Here is a 19236-nt window from a genome sequence, read left to right as displayed (position 1 = left end):
TGTTCGTTGTCGGTAATCTCCCAGGTGTTCCTTGTCGGAAATCTCCCAGGTGTTCCTTGTAGGTAATCTCCCAGGTGTTCCTTTTAGGTAATCTCCCAGGTGTCCCTTGTAGGTAATCTCCCAGGTGTCCCTTGTAGGTAATCTCCCAGGTGTTCCTTGTAGGTAATCTCCCAGGTGTTCCTTGTCGGTAATCTCCCAGGTGTTCCTTGTCGGTAATCTCCCAGGTGTTCCTTGTAGGTAATCTCCCAGGTGTTCCTTGTCGGTAATCTCCCAGGTGTCCCTTGTCGGTAATCTCCCAGGTGTTCCTTGTCGGTAATCTCCCAGGTGTCCCTTGTAGGTAATCTCCCAGGTGTTCCTTGTAGGTAATCTCCCAGGTGTTCCTTGTCGGTAATCTCCCAGGTGTTCCTTGTCGGTAATCTCCAAGGTGTTCCTTGTAGGTAATCTCCCAGGTGTTCCTTGTAGGTAATCTCCCAGGTGTCCCTTGTAGGTAATCTCCCAGGTGTCCCCTGTAGGAAATCTCCCAGGTGTCCCCTGTAGGTAATCTCCCAGGTGTCCCCTGTAGGAAATCTCCCAGGTGTCCCCTGTAGGAAATCTCCCAGGTGTCCCCTGTAGGAAATCTCCCAGGTGTCCCCTGTAGGAAATCTCCCAGGTGTCCCCTGTAGGAAATCTCCCAGGTGTCCCCTGTAGGAAATCTCCCAGGTGTCCCCTGTAGGAAATCTCCCAGGTGTTCCTTCGGAACTTTTTTGTTTTGGGAGGCTTTAAATGTTGGACATTTGAGAAAAGTCGCTGTGACGACCGAAACGTTGATTCTTTGGACTGAATAAATTAGGTTAAAAATCCGAAGTGCCCTGAGTTCCTTTCCCTTAATAATGATAAATCAGAACATGTCACATCAGAATAGCCCTGAGACGTGGCCCTGAGACGTGGCCCTGCGACACGGCTCTACAGCTACATGTCCGTTTTTGCAGGGCCCTGAAAGAGGATGTGAATGCTTAGAATTTACTAACCGTGTTCACTCTCCTCTACATGCGGAGAATCCCACTAGTAACTGACACCCTCCTACTGTCTCTGTACCTTCTCCCCACTTACCATTTAAATTGTAAGCTCTTCGTGGCAGGGACTCCTTTTCCCATTGTTCTTTTGATGTCTGATAATTCCCATTATGTGTTATATTACGATGTCCCGTGTATTACTGCTGTGAAGCGCTGTGTATAGTAACGGCGCTATAAATAAAAGATACCCACACTTTGTGCTTATTGCGTGTGCTACAGGCTCTGCGTTCCGAGATGAGTTTGACCTGGCGATCCTCCAGCTGCAGGAGAACAACCGCCTGGAGATTCTCAAACGCAAATGGTGGGACGGAGGGAAATGCCCGAAGGAGGAGGACCACAGAGCAAAAGGCAATCAAACACACTCTTATTAAATGTAGCAGTGCGGGGTAATGGAGTTGATTTTTCTTTTGGGCATCTTGTTCCTTAGTCTTAGAGAGGAGAATGAAATGCCCCAGAAGTAGCGATACTGTGCTTTGCTGCAGAGAGAGAGCGAGTTCTTTGATGTATTTAAATTACTACACGTGGAAAAAGTTTCATTTCTAACTATGGCAGAAAAAAGGAAAGGGTTGTTTCTAACTAAAACTAACATTTTCTGCAACAAATAGTGGAAATGTAGGTTCTTAAATAAAAGGAATGATACTCCATACCATTACACTACCAGCACTGACATCGTGTTTACGTGCCTCACCAGGTATTCCAGGCGTACTTCTTATCTGCCACTAAAATAAATCCCATCCATGGAAAATGTTATGAGCACTAAAGTGGTAACAAATATAAGGGAGAAAGGAGCGGCTCAGTGAGTAAAGGCCTGGTTCAGTTCCCGGTGTCAGCTCCTTGTGACATTGAGGAAGTCACTTTATCTCCCTGTGACCTTGGGGTTATCTCCCTGTGCCTCAGGCAGCAGAAACATAGCTTGTAAACTCATCTGTCCAGGGGCTGTGTCTGTAACATTCCTGTGTGCTGCTGAGCGCGCGCTATGCTTGTGTGTGTGTGTGTGTGTGTGTGTGTGTGTGTGTGTGTGTGTGTGTGTGTGTGTGTATGTATATATATATATATAGTGTTCGACAAACCTATACATTTGCACGCCCCGGGCGAGTGGATTTAACATCGTGGCGAGCTTCTATTGGCCCAAGCAGCACACGTGTGGTACTAGGTGGCGAGTAGATTTTTTGGTGATTTGTCGACCACCGTATGTATATATATATATATATATATATATATATATATATATATATATATATATATATATATATATATACACATGTAGAGGTATCAGTACCGTGTTAGCCGAGCTTCAATAATCAAAAAATAAATAGATGATACCGTTCTGTGGCTATATATATATATAAAGAAAAGAAAAAAAGCGCTCAATCCTAGTGCATTACTGTATAAAAAATTGATTTAATGTTCCAAAAACTCAATGGTCAAACTCACAAACAATGAAGGTAAAAAAGCATGTATGATATCAATACTCATGCTCCGAATGGTCAGCAAGAACCACTCTTCTGCTCAGCTACTCCGCAAACCGGTATAATCCTCGTGAGTCTCCGTCCAGCAGGAACTCTCGGCATCAGTGGCTTCACAAATTCTTCCCCCGGGGAACACGCACCAGATGTCCCTGTTTCCAAGCAGGGAGGAAGGCGGAAGTAGCAGGACCGCGAGCGATAGCAGTCTTTGAGTATAGGTTGCGGCAGCTCACTGAACAAACGCTAGGTCATCCACAGCACATAATCCCTACGCGTTTCATCAGACTTACTGATTTCGTCAGGGGATGGACTCAGGGCATATCAACCGGATATATATATATACCCTGAGTCCTAATTGATTGCATTGCGATTTTTTAACAGGAGGCTCCTGTGTGTAATTGGGTATTGGCACTATATATACGATTTTGATGTCTTTTTCGAAGCTTGGTTTACGTGACATTAAGTCACACCTCTTTATCTCTCATATAAGGAGCTCAAACTATTATCAGAAATCGTTTGGTCATAGTCCTGAAATGTCACAGAACCGGCTAACATTGAATCCTTTCACAGACAGCCCAAGACCGCTTGTCTGTCATGTCCTCTATCCCTGAATATCTATCTTTGGAGTTAGCCACACCTCTTTGCGTCAAATAATCTCTTTGTAACATCATCTATTGAACAATCTTTGCTGTCAGAATGAATCTGTTTTATCAATCAAACAAAAATGAATTACAATGTAATAATCAGAAAGACTATCTAACACTATTAAAGTAACTATTCACCGACATTCAAACCAAAATGTGCAGGTCTGTCCCCCCCCTTTCCCCCTCACATTAACTTCAGTCACGTCTGTCTTTATATCATTGGTATATAAGCACTGATAATGCAAAGAGAGGTACAGTAGTACCATTTATAGCAGCATCATCAGCTTAGCACAGGGAAGGGCACCAGCGCTCAATGCCACCAACATGTCAGGTTTTAATGATATTCCTGCTTCAGCACAGGTGGCTCAATCGAAAAAATTGCACCACCTGTGCTGAAGCAGGGATATCCTAAAACCTGACCTGTTGGTGGCCCTCAAGGACTGGAGTTGCCCCACCCCTGGCTAAGCAGGTCTTGCCAATGTGTAGGTTGTAGGGTGAGGTTGCTGCAGTGTCACCCTGTTTTTGCTTCGCCTCATACTGCACTGGATGTCCCCAGCTAAGGAAAGCAAAGTGTTAATAAAACACTAATCAGATTAACCCAAAACCAACATAAAACGTTACAAAAATATGTTGTGCACATTTTGTTGCAATAGAATCTGAATAAAATGGTTCGGATCAGTGAGCTCAGGATAGGATACCACACGGCGTTATCAGCATATATCATTTTTACATTTGTGGGATATTCAAACTGATAGTATATATTTTAACCAATTATGGCCCAGAGCCACGAAAGGGGCTACGCTTTAGCCCGCCTCAGATCCCATTCATATGGATGAGAGCAAAAGCGTGCTTAAGTTTATCTCCCTTTCATGGATCTGGGTATTAGGGGCCTATGCACTAAGCGTTCATAAAAAAAATCGCCGTGCCATTTAAATTGCCAGTTTTGTGAGCGTTGCTATCACGGTATCAGAAAGCCTCGATTGCCTGTGATAGCAAAATTCCCGAAACGGGCGAGAAGCCGGCGGCGTGATGATCGCCTCTCTGAAAAGGTCTCACCAGGCAATTTCTTTCTGCTGCAGAGAGAGAGCCGCCTCTCCCTGTGCAAATCTCGCCCGAAATGTATGTTTTTTAATATATATTATATTACTAGTGTAGTCGATCATGGGGTCTCCGGTGCAGAAATGCGTTGATTTGAAGTCCGGGGACCCCCTGCTTCCTGAGATACAGGCCCCGTTATGGGGTGCCGGTATCTGCTATGCATTTAAATGTCTCACGTCACGTGACCGTGGGATTTAAATCCATAGGAGATACCGGCACCCCATAACTGGGCCTGTAACTCAGGAAGCAGGGGGTCCCTGAGGCTGAAATCAAAGCGGTTCCGCTCCGGAGACCCCCTGCTCCCGCACACTATTAATAAAAATTACATTAAAGCAAATTCATTACCTCAGCAGCTATTCGCTAAGGCAATGAAGGGGTTAAGGCACAATGGCAGCTTTATTGGGGTGAGTGAAGGGGGTACTTGGCCCTGGGTGGGTTATTAGGCCTACTGAGAAGGTTGCGGGAGGAGTTAACCCCTTCATTACCATAACGGTAGTAACCGCTATGGTAATGAATTGGGTTAGCCCCCTGCGATCTAGCTGGTAGGCCTAAAAACCCATCCTGGGCCAAGTACCCCCTTCACCAAATCCCTCTACACCCAATAAACATTACAATACCTACTACCCCCACAATACACAACCCACCCCCTGTACCCCCATATAAAAGCATTTTTTTTTATGCACAGGATTGATACCATAGGCTGGCGGGGGTCCTCGGGTGGTCCCTGCGGTGTCCATGGGTCTCCGGGTGGTCTCTGGAGGTCTTCGGGTGTTTCCCGCAGGTGTATGGCGGTACTAATCCTGTACCGAAAAAATAAAAAGTGCAATACATGGATATAAATACACCCCCTCCTCCCCCCCCAGTGCATACAGTACAGTAATGAGCAAAATTTATTATTCTTGAATAGTTTGCTTGGCTAGGTGTTTACTGAATTGTATTCTTATGTTTTGGAATAACAGATTTTTTATGTTCTGTTTTGGAGATAGATAAATGTTATTGATGTGGCTTAATATTAGGCTTTTTTAGTTCTTTTATTGTTGGGGTGTTTAGGTGCTTGTGTATATATTTTATTATTGTGTCTTTTTGGCCTTCATGCTTTTTGATTAGGTTGCCCATTGGCTGCTATAGCGGCTTATCATGCCCATATTATATGGGTATGATGTATCACTATGCCAATCAATGGGTACAGGGTTGGTATAGTGGTGCCGGGGTGGGTGGTTAGGCCTCTCGGGTAGGTAGTTGGGGATGGGGGTTAACCCCTTAATTACTATAGTGGTTATTAACCGCTACGGTGATTAAGGGGTTAGGGGCCATTAGATTGTATTTTTTCATGTATTTTTGCTGGCATCGGAGGACATGGCCCTGCAGTATGCTGATGAGGATGCCCTTCATGATGGTAGAGGTAAGTAGAAAGGTTTATTTACTTTATTTATGCTGGCTGGCTAATGTTTTATTTAATAATGGGCAAATTAGCTATTATCCACATCTGGATAATAGTTATTTTTCCCATTACTGTACTGTATATGTTGGGGGGGGGGGTGTTTTTATTTAACTGTATTGCAAAAAAAAATGTTGCCACATGATTGGTACCGTAGGCCAGCAGGGACCACCCGAGGGCCCACAGTCACCCGCGGGGGCCACCTGAGGACACCCGGGCACCCGCGGTCTCTTGTATCAATCATGTGGGGGTAGAGGAGGTGGATATTAGTGTTTATTGTGGGTGGCGGATGGTTGATGGGGGTATTTTGCCCATGGTGGGTAGCGGGAGGGGTTAACGCGCTTCATTGCCTTAGCGGTTAGCCGCTAAGGTAAGGAAGTTGGCTGTTAATGCATTTTTATTGCATTGGATTCATGCCGGGGGTCTCCGGTGCTGATATTAATGGGTATCAGTTCCGGAGACTCCCGGCATCAAGCCGACGCAGGAAAAAAAGTCCCGTCTCGCCGCCTCTCAGCAGCTTCTCACCAGCCTCACGCCAACTTTCCCTGGCGTGAGGATTGTGGGAGAAACTCGCCATTCTAGAGCCGCGATAACCTAATCGCGGCTACTAGAATTGCACGAGTTTCAGAACCTGCCGATAAGTGGCTTATCACCGCTTATCCGTTTTTTTTTTTTTTTTTTTTTTTTTGAAGGCTCAAAAATTTGGAGATTCATTCTTTTATCGCCCCCTTACAGCTGCAGCGGCCGTTATTCGAACACTCCACGCGGTGTATATATCGGAATACCCATGTCATGGCGCGTGATCTCTTCCAACCTTTCCGCCTTAAGACGAGAGTGCGGCGAGTGCAGAAAATGGCATTTTAGAGTTCTGTTTTATAAACACCTGAAATTGACACAGTAGCACAGTACTGTACACACTGCAATTCATTCATTTCATTGCACCCAAAGAAACAAAATCCATGAAATTCAAACAAAACAATGGCGATAAGTGCGGGTGCCTGGGGCGATTGGCCGCGTGGAATACATCAGAGCACACGAATTCGGTGTCGTGATTTGTTCGAATAACGGCCGCTGCAGCTGTATCTAGACTTACTGAATAGCAGTAGGCATTTTGGCCGATAAGTACTCGATAAGTGGTTGTGAACTCTTATAGCATAGGGACCCTTAGTCTTAGTGTGATCACAACTTTAAAGCAATGATACCCTTTATTCCTGATGTGGTATTAAACCCAGCTGAAAGAATAAACCTATATCTTTGTGCAAATACAAGTAAATAGTTTGTTTGGAATAACATCACTGAACTAGAAAAAGAGAAAAATGAGCGCATTTATTACAAATTATTTGTTTAATCATTAATATTTCATTTGCAGCCAATTTTAATGTCTTTTGGCTTCATTCATTTGAAAGGGAAATGGTCTGCAGCACATTTTAAAGTATTTTCTCTGCACCTGTCCTCATAACATAGCTGTTATCTGTTGTGCAGTAAGACGGGGAGAGCAGGCGGGAAGTCGTTTGGCAGGGCGTAGTCTGCATGGACTGCTCACTTCAATTAAAGCATTAAATAAACAGAACTGAACTGCAAGATTGCAAAAAAACAAACAAGCTACAGAACAAAAGTATTAATTTAACATTATTACTGGACATCCCAAATACTATATACTTTTATTTATTAACGTGCAAGTCAGTCATTTTAATATTTCATTACTATTTAAAAATGTATGCAATGTCTCTCTTTTTATTCCATTCTTGCACATTTTTATCGTTATGGGTGTTCTAAGACTCTTTGTTAAAACTGTCATAAATTGTATGATGGGATCTGTGAATTTTCAATGTAATAGTTACTTCTCTCGTGTCAGCGTTTAACCAGCTGGCATAATACTGCAGCATTCAATGTCAAACTCCCTCTCTTTTACACCGCCTCTCCCCCTCCCGCTCACTCCCCCACCTCACTCTCTTACAACACCTCTCTCCCTCCCTCTTACATCTGCGCTCGCTCACTAACTCTCCCCCTCCTCCTCTCAAATTCCGCTCCCCCTCACACTCAATCCCTCTCCTCACACTCAATCTCCAATTTTCCCTCCTCACACTCAATTACCCTCCCTCCTCACGCTCAATACCCCCTCTCCTCCTCACACTCAATACCTCCATCCCCTCCTCATACGCAATCCCCACCTCCTTTCCTCACACTCAATACCCCATCCTGTCCTCACACTCAATCTCCACCTCCTTTCCTCACACTCAATCCCTCTCCCTCCCCCACTTAATACGCCCCTCCCCCCACTCAATACCCTCCCCCCACTCAAAATACACACACACTCCCCCCACCCTCCAAGAGTTTTACCTTTGAGAAGGCCTCCGGTGCCTCGCGGATCCCACAAGAGGATGCAGAATTTGTGCCCGACTTCGGGTGCCAAGCAGCACATGTGGGAGGGGATTGAGGTGAAGGCTCGGCTGGGAAGAGCTGGAGCCCAGCAGCCCAGAGGTGGAAGTTGGACCCGACCTCTGGCTGGCCATGCCCCTCACAGCCGCTGGGCCCGGGACACTTGTCCCTTCTGCCCCCTGTCTGCCCCCCGCCCCCGGGACAGTTGCCCCAGCTCGGTGGCCCTAACTGTACCTAATCACTGTTTAACATTGTTGAGTCAATGAAGAGCAGTTTGGTGGGTGGTTTCACCTTCATATCTTGCATTGGGGCAGTAGTAGATTGGCACGTGTATACCTCTTGGGATTTTGGACTGGTTGTTTTGTGGGGTACAGATAGTGTCTACTTTGGAGGTATTCCTACATTTTGTATCACGGACTGTTGCACAGATATGTGCCTTGTGGAGTCTGTTTCTGATGATTTGATTGGAAAGGTTAGAGGATGTTTAGAGGGAAGCAGACGTGGTGTAGAAAACATCTGTATCGGCGTGTCCTCTTCCCTGAGTCCTGTTTGTACTGTAGTTCTCTGATGATATCTTTGAGAGGTTCCAGTGCTCCCTATAAGTGGGGTTCCATTTAAATCTTTTTGTCCTTGTACTGTAGAAGCGACTGTCTGGGTTTTTATTTTGTGTGTTCTATTATTCTGTCAGTTTCTCTGGCGTTGGGTCCCTGTGCAGTTAAGGCATCTCAGTGTTTGTAAATGTTTGTTCTCATCGGAGCATATCCTGTTGTATCAAAGTGCCTCGCTGCATATGAGATTCTTTTTTGTCATGGTCCGTTGATTTGTAGTTTCAAGTAAGCTTATGTTTGTCACTGCGTATTCCAGGCAGAGTTTGATGGGTGGGTGGCTGTTGTTAAGTGTCTGGTGGAATTCTATGAGGGTATTGATTACAGTTAAAGAAAACCCTCGATACTCAACACACTATATATACATATGCAATACACAATAAATTAAAACGCTGCGCTATTTATTGTCTCTTATACTAGTCCTAGTATCCAGTGTGGAAGCCACTCAGGCCAATATTATTGCCAGTACTGCGGTGGAGCTCTTATCTCAAAATGGCGTGAAGTCGTGTTTGCAGGCCTGTTGAGGATGAAACATTTGTGAAGTGTGTGTGTGTGTGATACACAAAGGATACTCAAACGTTGCGAGAAAGGGCCGCCCAGCTGTCTGTTGTCCAGTTGCACTTTAACAACCCAGCAAGTATCTGGATCCCTCTTGTGGGTTCTTCTCCTCTCTGTGTGTAGGGGGTGTGTTTATGCTGCTGTCTCTCACTTTCTCTCTCCTTGGCTAGCAGTCTCCTACAAGCCTCCGCTTTTACCTCTGTGAGTGTCAGGCTGTCTCTCTTAAGCCCCTCTCACTGCCACCTGGGCTGTCTCTCAGACTGTCACTACCTATCTCTGTCTCAGACTAACAGTTGGTCTCCAGATTGTACCCATTCCCATATGTAGAAATGGGGGAGCCAGTCCCAATCCATTTCCTGGAGTTTTCCCAATTTGCCACCCAAAATCTGTCCCGCCGTGTAAAATCCGCGTGGATTCATCTAAAACCGCCATTGGGTACAATCCGCTGGCGAATTGTAATAGTCCAATCCGGTGCTTCTTAAAATCCGTCGGCAGATTGCGGAAACCCGCGGATGGATTGTCATTGTTAAATAAAAAAAAAAAAATAAGCAAAAGGCGAATCCCCATTTGTGAGACTGATCCGCTGAAATCCACGGACCAAAGGAACCGGTCGGTCCACGGCGGATCCAAATCCGCCCAAATCAATTCGCCCGTCTCTAGCCATATCTCCTGTCACGTGTTGCCAGGCAGACCAGGGACAGTGTCACTTATTCCTTATCGCAAGATGTGATAGGTGGAGCAGATTTATGCTGTATTGTCCACAGTAAACATGCAAGGGCTACATGTGTGTGTGCATATGTATGTATACATACATGTGTATATGTACACACACCCAGTGTGTGTATGGAAGGATGGATGTGTGTGTATGCACATTCACTGTCTTGTTCCATTCAGGATCTTACTGCAGTTTGTGCAGCTGTCTGGGTAATGATTAAATAACAGTAGAGTGTACAGTACAGTATGTAGTCCCTTATGCCTCCTGTGTTCATTTTCACACTAGCCTGCCAGCATCCACTATAGCATAATATCTCATATCCTTTCACAATCCATTGCAACTAGCTACCATCTCTCCAAAATACTATATATATATATATCTTCTGTCTGTATTACTGCCACAGTGAAGAAGAGCCCTGGGAGGATCACAGGCTTATCATTTATCCACTATTTATTGGTCCAATAAAAGGTATCATACTACCTGCTCCTCCTCCCTCATTTGGTGCCTAAGTAAATAGAAGAAAGGACCAATACAGCGACCCACCCTTTTTCGTACTATGAGCACTGCTGAAAGCAGTATACTGTATATGTAACCCCCAAGTGGTACGTTTCTTTTGCCCGGTAAATCAACAAATCACATCCAAACTGACTTTGTACTGTTTCCCAAATGGTTTAAAACATTCAACAGAACGTTTGGGAACAGGACAGGGGTACAAACACACTGAAATGTTCCAGCACTCACTATTGGAAAAATGGTCAAAAACCGGAATATGCCAAAATGTGAATTTTAATGAAAAAAGCGAAATCTAAAATAAACCTGGAATAATGTCACGTCAGCAGGAAATACACAAAATGGACCCTAAGAATAGGGATGTGGGGAAACTATACAAGGGAAGGGATACCACAATGGGAAAGGAGGAGGGAACAACAAAATAAGGGGGGGAGGGTGATTGGGTGGGTAACAAGGGGGGCAACGTTTCGGGGTAAGAATCCCTTCCTCAGGCCAATTCCCTCAAGTCCAAAGGGACAAAAGGTACTTCCCTACACCCTTATAACCCCAGTATATAGAGCACAAGCAAACACAAAATGCTATGAAATACAATAAATCACAAGTTCAATGAGTCCAGATCCTAGCAGGTGAATACAATTCTCAAGAGATACAAAGTCCAACCGTAAAGTCCTTGGTCAGGGTCTGGCTTCTCCTCACTCTCTCGCTCTCCTGCTGTGTAGGTAATGCTGAACAGGGATACATTTTCACATACTTGCGGATTGCGAGCACAGAAATCCTAGGGATCAAAAAGTAATGAGAGTAAAGGGCTGGCAATTTACCAAGCAGAAAGTTACATGGGGTTACCATTCCCCGTGAGCTTCACGTGGCTAATATTGTGGCCACGCAATTGGGAGGATAGTGGAGAGGATGAATCCCTGTCCCAGATCATTGGTGTGTCCTAACCTTTTCTTTTTTTCCTTTTGATACAGGCCTGGGTATGGAGAATATTGGCGGGATCTTTGTGGTGTTAATCTGTGGCTTAATAGTGGCCATTTTCATGGCGATGTTGGAGTTCTTGTGGACAGTGCGGAATTCTGAGGAATCGGAGGTAATATAGAAGAATATATCTCACTTGATGAGTCATTCATTCCCTACCAGGACCAATGTGTAGCACTGGCAGGGACGTGCGCAAGGCCGCGATTATATGCGCCGTGCGCGCGACGCCGGAACAAACTAATGGTGGCCAATGAAGGCGCGCATAGTGCGTGCGACCAAGAGCTACGGAGCGACAGACTGGTGAGGAGACAAATGACAGTGTTTTTGGAGCGCGACGGCCGCGTCACCTGAGCAATTTAGCCAATGAGAGCGAACCGCTCCCGTGACGTCATGGCAACGCCTCCCGATGCCCCCGGCCAGCAGTGCATGTTTCGCGTGCGCGCCTCCAGTATAATCGCGGCCTAAGGGGTTACATCTGGGTGATGGGTGCCATTTTTAAATCCGTTTGTAAACATGGTGAGCTTAAACTGAAGGTTTGATTTCCTCTGACTGCTCCCTCTTGTGGTGTTCATGTGTGTTTCACAAGGGTGTTCACAGGCAAAGACCCCCTCTCTTCCCCTCCGCTTATCTTTATTGGCTGTCTGATAAGGAAGGATGGACTAAGGCAGGGGGTTCTCAACTCCAGTCCTCACGACCCCCCAACAGAATATTCCTGCTTCAGCACAGGTGGCACAATCAGTGGCTCGGTCAAAGACTGAGCCACTGATTGAGCCACCTGTGCTGGAGCAGGGATATCCTGAAACCTTGACCTGTTGGGGGGTCTTGAGGACTGGAGCTGAGGACCCCCGGACTAAGGGTAAAGAAAACAATTGATTGACAAACATCACTCCCCACTCAGAGGTCCCTGAGAAATGCAACTTGTAATTAATTTAGAAACAAACAAACATCACCCAATCTTTGCTTTAAATACTGCTAGATTAGTTTAAGGAAGCCAATTAGCTGATTAATTTTTGTACAAAGGGTTGGTTTTTTTTTTAGCAAGTTGTGTGGGATTGCTCCATTAAGCTAATAAATATTGCTGATATAGAATACAAAGGTCAAACAAAAGGACTTCTATCAGCAATTCTCCGTCCTGTCAATCCAAGATCTTCATATTAATCGATCATCTCTGGAGAGCCAGGCGGGTGATTCTGATCTCGGTCACAATACCGTAATCAGTTTACATGTTTAAGGGAACTAGATCCACTGTTTGATCTACAAAAATTAAAATAAGGAAATGGTATTAGGAAAGTAACCCATTCTGTAAAACAACAATAGCTGGTTCTGACACTGTATATGAGCATTAAGCCTATGACCATATATTGGTATTTTATAGAGTAGAGAATTCAGGAAACACAGAAAGAAAACTCATCAATGACTCTAGATCACCTGTATTTTGGTCCAGGTTGGACATTAGTCAGATTTAAACACCTTAAATCGCAAGCGATACAACATACGGTTACATCAAGTGTTCAAAATGTAAGTTTTGCATTTTCAATCCGTTTCGCGGTGTAAAATCCGCAAACAGATTTGGTCGGTTTTTATGCGCATGGATTCATCAAAAACCGCCATTGGACACAACCCGTGGACGGATTTCTAGAATCCAATTCGCGGATTCAGCAATCCGTCGGCGGATTCTTATTATTGGTAATAAAAATACAAAATCTGCAAAATGCGAATCGCCCTTTTTGAGATTGATTTGCTGAAATCCGCGGACCAAGGGAACCGGATTCAATCCGGCAAACAAATTCGCCAATCTCGATCCAAAATGCCTCACATAGCTTCAGTTTGCCAGCAGAATGCTGGTTCTTTGTAGCTTCACGCGCAGCCTCCACATAATGAAAGCTGCGTCTGTTTTCTAGGTTTCGGTCTGCCAGGAGATGGCGTCAGAACTGCGCAGTATTATCCTTTGCAAAGACAGTTTTCTGCCTCGGAGGAGACGCGGTGGGGTGGTACGCGCAAGGCCTATTACTCCGGACGATAGGCGGGGGCGTAACACTAGCACCCTCAGCAATGGCAAACTGTGCGGAGGGAGCGGCCCTGACCCCTTGGCACAGAGACTGGCACAAGAAGCGGCTCTGGTAGCCCGCGGGTGCACACACATCCGTGTTTGTCCAGAGTGCCGCAGGTTCCAAGGACTTCGAGCCCGCCCAACTGGAGGCTCCCCGGCACAAAGCGAGGAGAGTTTAGAGTGGGAGAAGACAACCAACAGCAGTGAGCCAGAGTAGGAAGAAGAGACCACCAGAGACAAATAGAAGTCCATGTTTTCTTATTACAGATTATGTGACATTGTACATTTACAACTTCTTTCTACAACTGGAGTTACAAGTGGAAGATTCATGGTAGAAGAAGAAACTATCCCAATGGTTTCCTGTGTTGTGAGCTGGGATTAAAATTCCCGTTGGCATTAAAATAAGGGTCTCACCCCCAGTCTGGTATTGGATTGAGGCTGGATGATCGTTTCCCTCTGAACCGGAAAGTAGCACCTGCCTTTTGCCAAAATCCCATCGGCGAAGGATATGGTTAGGACATTCTTGATATTCTCCGAGGATTTACAAGATCAAATTGCTGAAGATAACAGATGTTCAGATCCGGCTGTGGTGCAGAGATTAGGAGTTACCAATCTCAAAGTCAGATGCCAAATAATGATACTGTCCAAAAAAACAAACATCTCCATAACCTTGACTTAATGGGTCTTGAAAGGTTTTGTGATTCAGCCACTATTCATCCCTCGTGGAGAAATCAAAACGACTTCCACGCCAACTATTAAACCCAACCACTGACTATCCACATAAACCACGGCGCAGCTTGGTGGGTTATGGAAGATAAAGTAGAACGATCATGACAAAAGCTTGTGAAAAAGATAAAGGGATCCTTGTTGTTTAACAAGAATTGGGTGGAAAAGTCACTCTTCCAAGAGTATGGAAAATACAATGTACAGTATGGGAGGTACTTTTTTTTTTTTTTTTGATGAAAACTACAATTCTATGCAATTTCTGTAAAATAAAGACGAGAACTTCTTAAATATATGGTGTGCGTTCTATTGTAGAACTGCTCTGTGGCGAATGGTCTCAATGTTTGTAATTGGGCAGCAATATTTGGCATTGCAAGGACGATCAGATGGCGATGTTTCCATACATGATTCAGAACACTAGCAATTATTAATAACATCAGTAATTAGAACCACAATGACCAGATCATGCAGCAAGGCAAGTATTTATCGCTGATCACTTTGAAAAATGTAACCTGTTAAAATGTTACTTAAGTGTATTTTGACTGCGTAAAAATGATTTAATAGTGCACAGTAACGAGGCAGCACACGAGAGATGTGCAAAATGTTCGCAGCACTTTGCAAACCATCCAAAATTTTGCAAACCCAGAAACATATATTTTGCTGGAGGGAGGGGGGGGGAGAGAGAGGGAGGGGGGGGGGGAGAGGAGGGAGGTGGGGGAGAGGAGGGAGGGGGAGGAGAGAGAGGGAGGGGGGGAGAGAGAGGGAGGGGGGGAGAGAGAGGGAGGGGGGAGAGAGGGAGGGGGGAGAGAGAGGGAGGGGGGGAGAGAGAGGGAGGGGGGAGAGAGGGAGGGGGGGAGAGAGAGGGAGGGGGGAGAGAGGGAGGGGGGAGAGAGAGGGAGGGGGGAGAGAGGGAGGGGGGGAGAGAGAGGGAGGGGGGGGAGAGAGAGGGAGGGGGGGAGAGAGAGGGAGGGGGGGAGAGAGAGGGAGGGGGGAGGGAGAGGGGGAGAGAGGGGGAGAGAGAGGGAGGGGGGGAGAGAGAGGGAGGGGGGGGAGAGAGAGGGAGGGGGGGGAGAGAGAGAGAGGGAGGGTCGTATTGTTGAGGTGTCCACAAACCTAATTAAGATACCACCACTGGATTGAGCACACGATTAATAATCACACAAATCATTGTAAATGAAAAGCAAAAGGGAATGTTTATTCTTTATGTTTAAAAGGAGAGGGAGTGGCTCAGTGAGTAAAAACACTGACTGGCACTGAGTTTGAAGCAGGGGAACCTGGTTCAATTCCCGGTGTCTGCTCCTTATGACCCTGGGCAAGTCACTTTATCTCCCTGTGCCTCATGCACCAAAAACGTAGATTGTACAGTAAGCTCCACGGGGCAGGGACCTGTGCCTGCAAAATGTCTCTGTAAAGCGCTACGTAAAACTAGCAGCGCTATACAATAACAAGCTATTAATATTATTATTAAATATACTAGTGTGATATTGTTTGAAGCTGACAAACACTTTGCTCCTACGTGGGCCTACACATTTAACACAACACTCAGGTACGGAACACACATTATATTTTTATGGATAAACACAATTAGAGCTAATGATACTTTATATCCATTCTCCCACACTGACACGTATTACAAACTGCGTGTATACCCGAATAGAACAGACAAATGTCACGTTATCTGCTTAATTGCCTATTCATCAGTAAGTATAGTAACTCAGGATGCAGATGTCCTTGGGGACCAGGCTGGGAGATTAAAGCAGAATAATTCGCTTTTTTCACGAGACCGTCACCTGCAAAATCTTATTCACGCAACCACAGAGAAAAGTAAAGTGCTGATTGTAGGCAATTCTGTCGCTACACTAATTAGAAACTATTCTGAGTATTGGTGTGCCGAAATAAGCACTTGAGCGAGTACAAATATGTGCTTCCTGGGTGGAACCTAAATGTACTTGTATTAGGAGAGATCTCTGTATTCTTATCGGCACTCAAATGTTTATCGCTAGAAATTGAAGAGGGAACCAAGACTTTCCACGAGAGCCTCTATTGATTTCTAAACAAAGTATCACGGTTTATAATTAAATCTGAAAACAAATCACATTGACTTGATAACGTAATGCAGGGAGGCTCATTTCCAGTCCTCAAGCCCGCCCTGAACAGGTCAGGTTTTCAGGATATACCAGCTTCAGCACAGGTGGCTCAGAGGCACAGTCTTCGACTGAGCCTCTGATTGAGCCCCCTGTGCTGAAGCAGGGATATCCTGAAAACCTGACCTGTTGGGGGGGGGGGGAGTTGAGCACCCCTGTATTAATGGCTCGTCAAGTGTTTTAATGCGACCAATATCTAATTTGTATGTGATCTTACACTATCCCATTGGAGGCCAACACCTGCTTTAAAAATGTCTTCTTGTCGCAGATCAGAATAAAACTGCATTATTTCACAATCCGGGCTTATAACACAGACCTTCATTCCTCCTCATGCATCAAAGCCGCTTCTAGAAGTTTGCACCGACACCAGCAGCAATCTATTCATGGACATGTGGCTGTAAAAATGCAAAGATTTAGCTGAACCTGTCACACGGCAATTTTATTTATTTCTGATACCTGCCTAATTCTGACAATTAACCGAACTCTATCACGTAATGCGGGCGACAAATGGAAGACGGCGGTGTCATTTGTGCGTTAAGTGTTCAGTTTAAAAGCACAAATGCTACATTTGCAATGCGTCCCGTCACATCTTCCTCGTCATTTTAGCATTTAAAAAAACATCCCATTTATCTTTGCCATTTCCCAGTCACTTTATCATTCTGTCGGTGCTAGATTTGCAGGGTTTTATTATTGTACTGCTCTCGGTGCCTAATTTATGCTGAAAAACAGCAAGATGAATGTTATTGAATTACCTACACGCACATTTATCACAGCGCTCCCAGACTGGTAACACAATTTAAGAATACGATTCAGAAAATGGCTAAGCTAATTTGTCTATCTAACAACCTGAGAGTTTTGCCAGTGAGAGGTATAAAGTTACAATGTTACATTTTGCACAGTTATATAAGAATGTTAACGCACTAACTGTATATCGTATATTGTTAAAGGGTTTCTCATCTGCTTTGTTAAGAAAATAAAAAGTGTAATTAGTTAAGGAAGGTGCAGGTTTTCCCAGAACTTTGCTCCTTCATTCAGCTTTCTCTGGTCCATCTGCGTTGACATCAAATGCATGAAACGTATAATTTGAGTTTAAGAGGATAATGCCACCTCATATCTGGTGCATTTAACTAAAACAAAGAAAAAATGAAGATTGCCGCATTTAAAGACACAAACGTTGATACATCCTATTATAATATTGTACTGAGCAATTCATCCCTAAACTGCTCCTATAACGCCTCCCATAACTGCTCCCTATAACTCCTCCCCTAACTGCTCCTATAACGCCTCCCATAACTGCTCCCTATAACTCCTCCCCTAACTGCTCCTATAACGCCTCCCATAACTGCTCCCTCTAACTCCTCCCCTAACTGCTCCATATAACTCCTCCCCTAACTGCTCCTATAACGCCTCCCATAACTGCTCCCTATAACTCCTCCCCTAACTGCTCCATATAACTCCTCCCCTAACTGCTCTCTACAACTCCTCCCCTAACAGTTCCTATAACTGTTCCCTATACCTCCTCCTCTAGCTACTCCTATAAGTACTCCCTAACACATTGGAATGCCATATTCAATTTTAAGAATGTAAGCACTTATATTCAACACCCCACGCTGATTAACTGAAATTATTTCTATAACTGGTACAGTATTATAGTCACTGAGTCACGGACAGACACTTTGCTCTTTACTCCCCTTAAGACCGCGATTATAGTGCAGGCGCACCCCATAAGGCGCCACGAACACAAATGTGCATTCCGCAACGAGGCCACCCATAGCGCGCGCGAGCGTGCAGAGCGACCGCGCACACGAATTGTGAAAATACCATCCAAATTGTTTTCTTCACGCAACGGCCGCGTCACCTGAGCGGTTCAGCCAGTGAGGGCGAACCGCTCAGGTGACATCACAGCCACGCGTCCCTGTCGCCTCCCGATGCCTCCAGCCTGCAGTGCATGTTTCACGTGCTCGTCGTGCGGTCGCTGGCACTATAATCGCGGCCTAAAGCATAACATCACAGGAAATACAAAGAAGAAAGCGCGAGACCCCAATAGTGTAGTAAATAAAATAGAAGGTTTTATAAAGAAGGGGATATATAGCAGCGCTCGGAAGAAAACATTTGACGGGGAGGACGATCTCTGGTGTATATCCTTCTCCTACCTCAGCTGTCCGGCGGAGGTGAACATCCAAGGCAAACCGTAGCCTTTGAAGGAGGACGACGAGCCTTTAAAGATCCCGTGCAGCAGCCGTGGGAGCATCTGCCCCATACTGGTTATTATACCTACATGCCCATTTTTATCTTATATTATGCACGTGCATACATTACCTTCTTTATAAAACTTTTTATTTTATTTACTACACTATGAAGGTCTTGCGCAATCTTCTTTGTTTTTCTATATAGCTGGCGTTATCCTGACCCCAGCCTTCTTCAGTACAGCAGCAGACCCTCCATTCCAAAGAGAAGTTTAATTAATACACATTGCATTTGTGGTGTTCATGTATATTTTATTATTTACACACACGTTATAATACACTATGCACATTATTTGTTAACCATGGTTATTTATCTGTGGTTTCTTTATTCATTCACATAGTTGTTTAAAACATTTGATTCTTAATATCACTATTTTTTTAACACATATATTGATGCGCTTGGACATTTTGGTTCTACATAACATTACAGGGCCGGAAGAGTCTGCTTACTACGTGGCATCCGCACGAGTATTCACTACAGGGGACAATCACAGTTGTGTCATGTTCTTTTTCCGGTACTAGTGAAATGAATGGTGCGCTGGCGACTTCTCGCGGGATGGACGTCCTTCTGTTAGTAAGAGGCATTCCAAAGCCGGAACTATTCATTAAAAAATTGTCATACAGAGAGACTCA

The 19236-nt window shown here is 44.9% G+C and overlaps 1 protein-coding gene across 1 annotated transcript in view; it reads left to right on the top strand.

The window, feature by feature from the left end:
- The window catches only part of GRIK4 (glutamate ionotropic receptor kainate type subunit 4), a 213137-nt gene extending 198650 nt beyond the window's left edge, over positions 1 to 14487 (top strand). The window contains exons 18-20 of the mRNA XM_075604125.1: positions 1272 to 1400; positions 11434 to 11552; positions 13342 to 14487. Of these exons, the coding sequence (XP_075460240.1) occupies positions 1272 to 1400; positions 11434 to 11552; positions 13342 to 13707 (614 nt within the window). The 3' untranslated portion in view covers positions 13708 to 14487. The remainder of the gene's footprint in view (positions 1 to 1271; positions 1401 to 11433; positions 11553 to 13341) is intronic.
- The last annotated feature ends 4749 nt before the right edge of the window (positions 14488 to 19236 follow it).

This window comes from Ascaphus truei, chromosome 6 (genome assembly GCF_040206685.1).
Source record: "Ascaphus truei isolate aAscTru1 chromosome 6, aAscTru1.hap1, whole genome shotgun sequence".
Lineage (NCBI taxonomy): Eukaryota > Metazoa > Chordata > Amphibia > Anura > Ascaphidae > Ascaphus > Ascaphus truei.
This window is presented reverse-complemented; position numbering and strand designations above follow the sequence as displayed.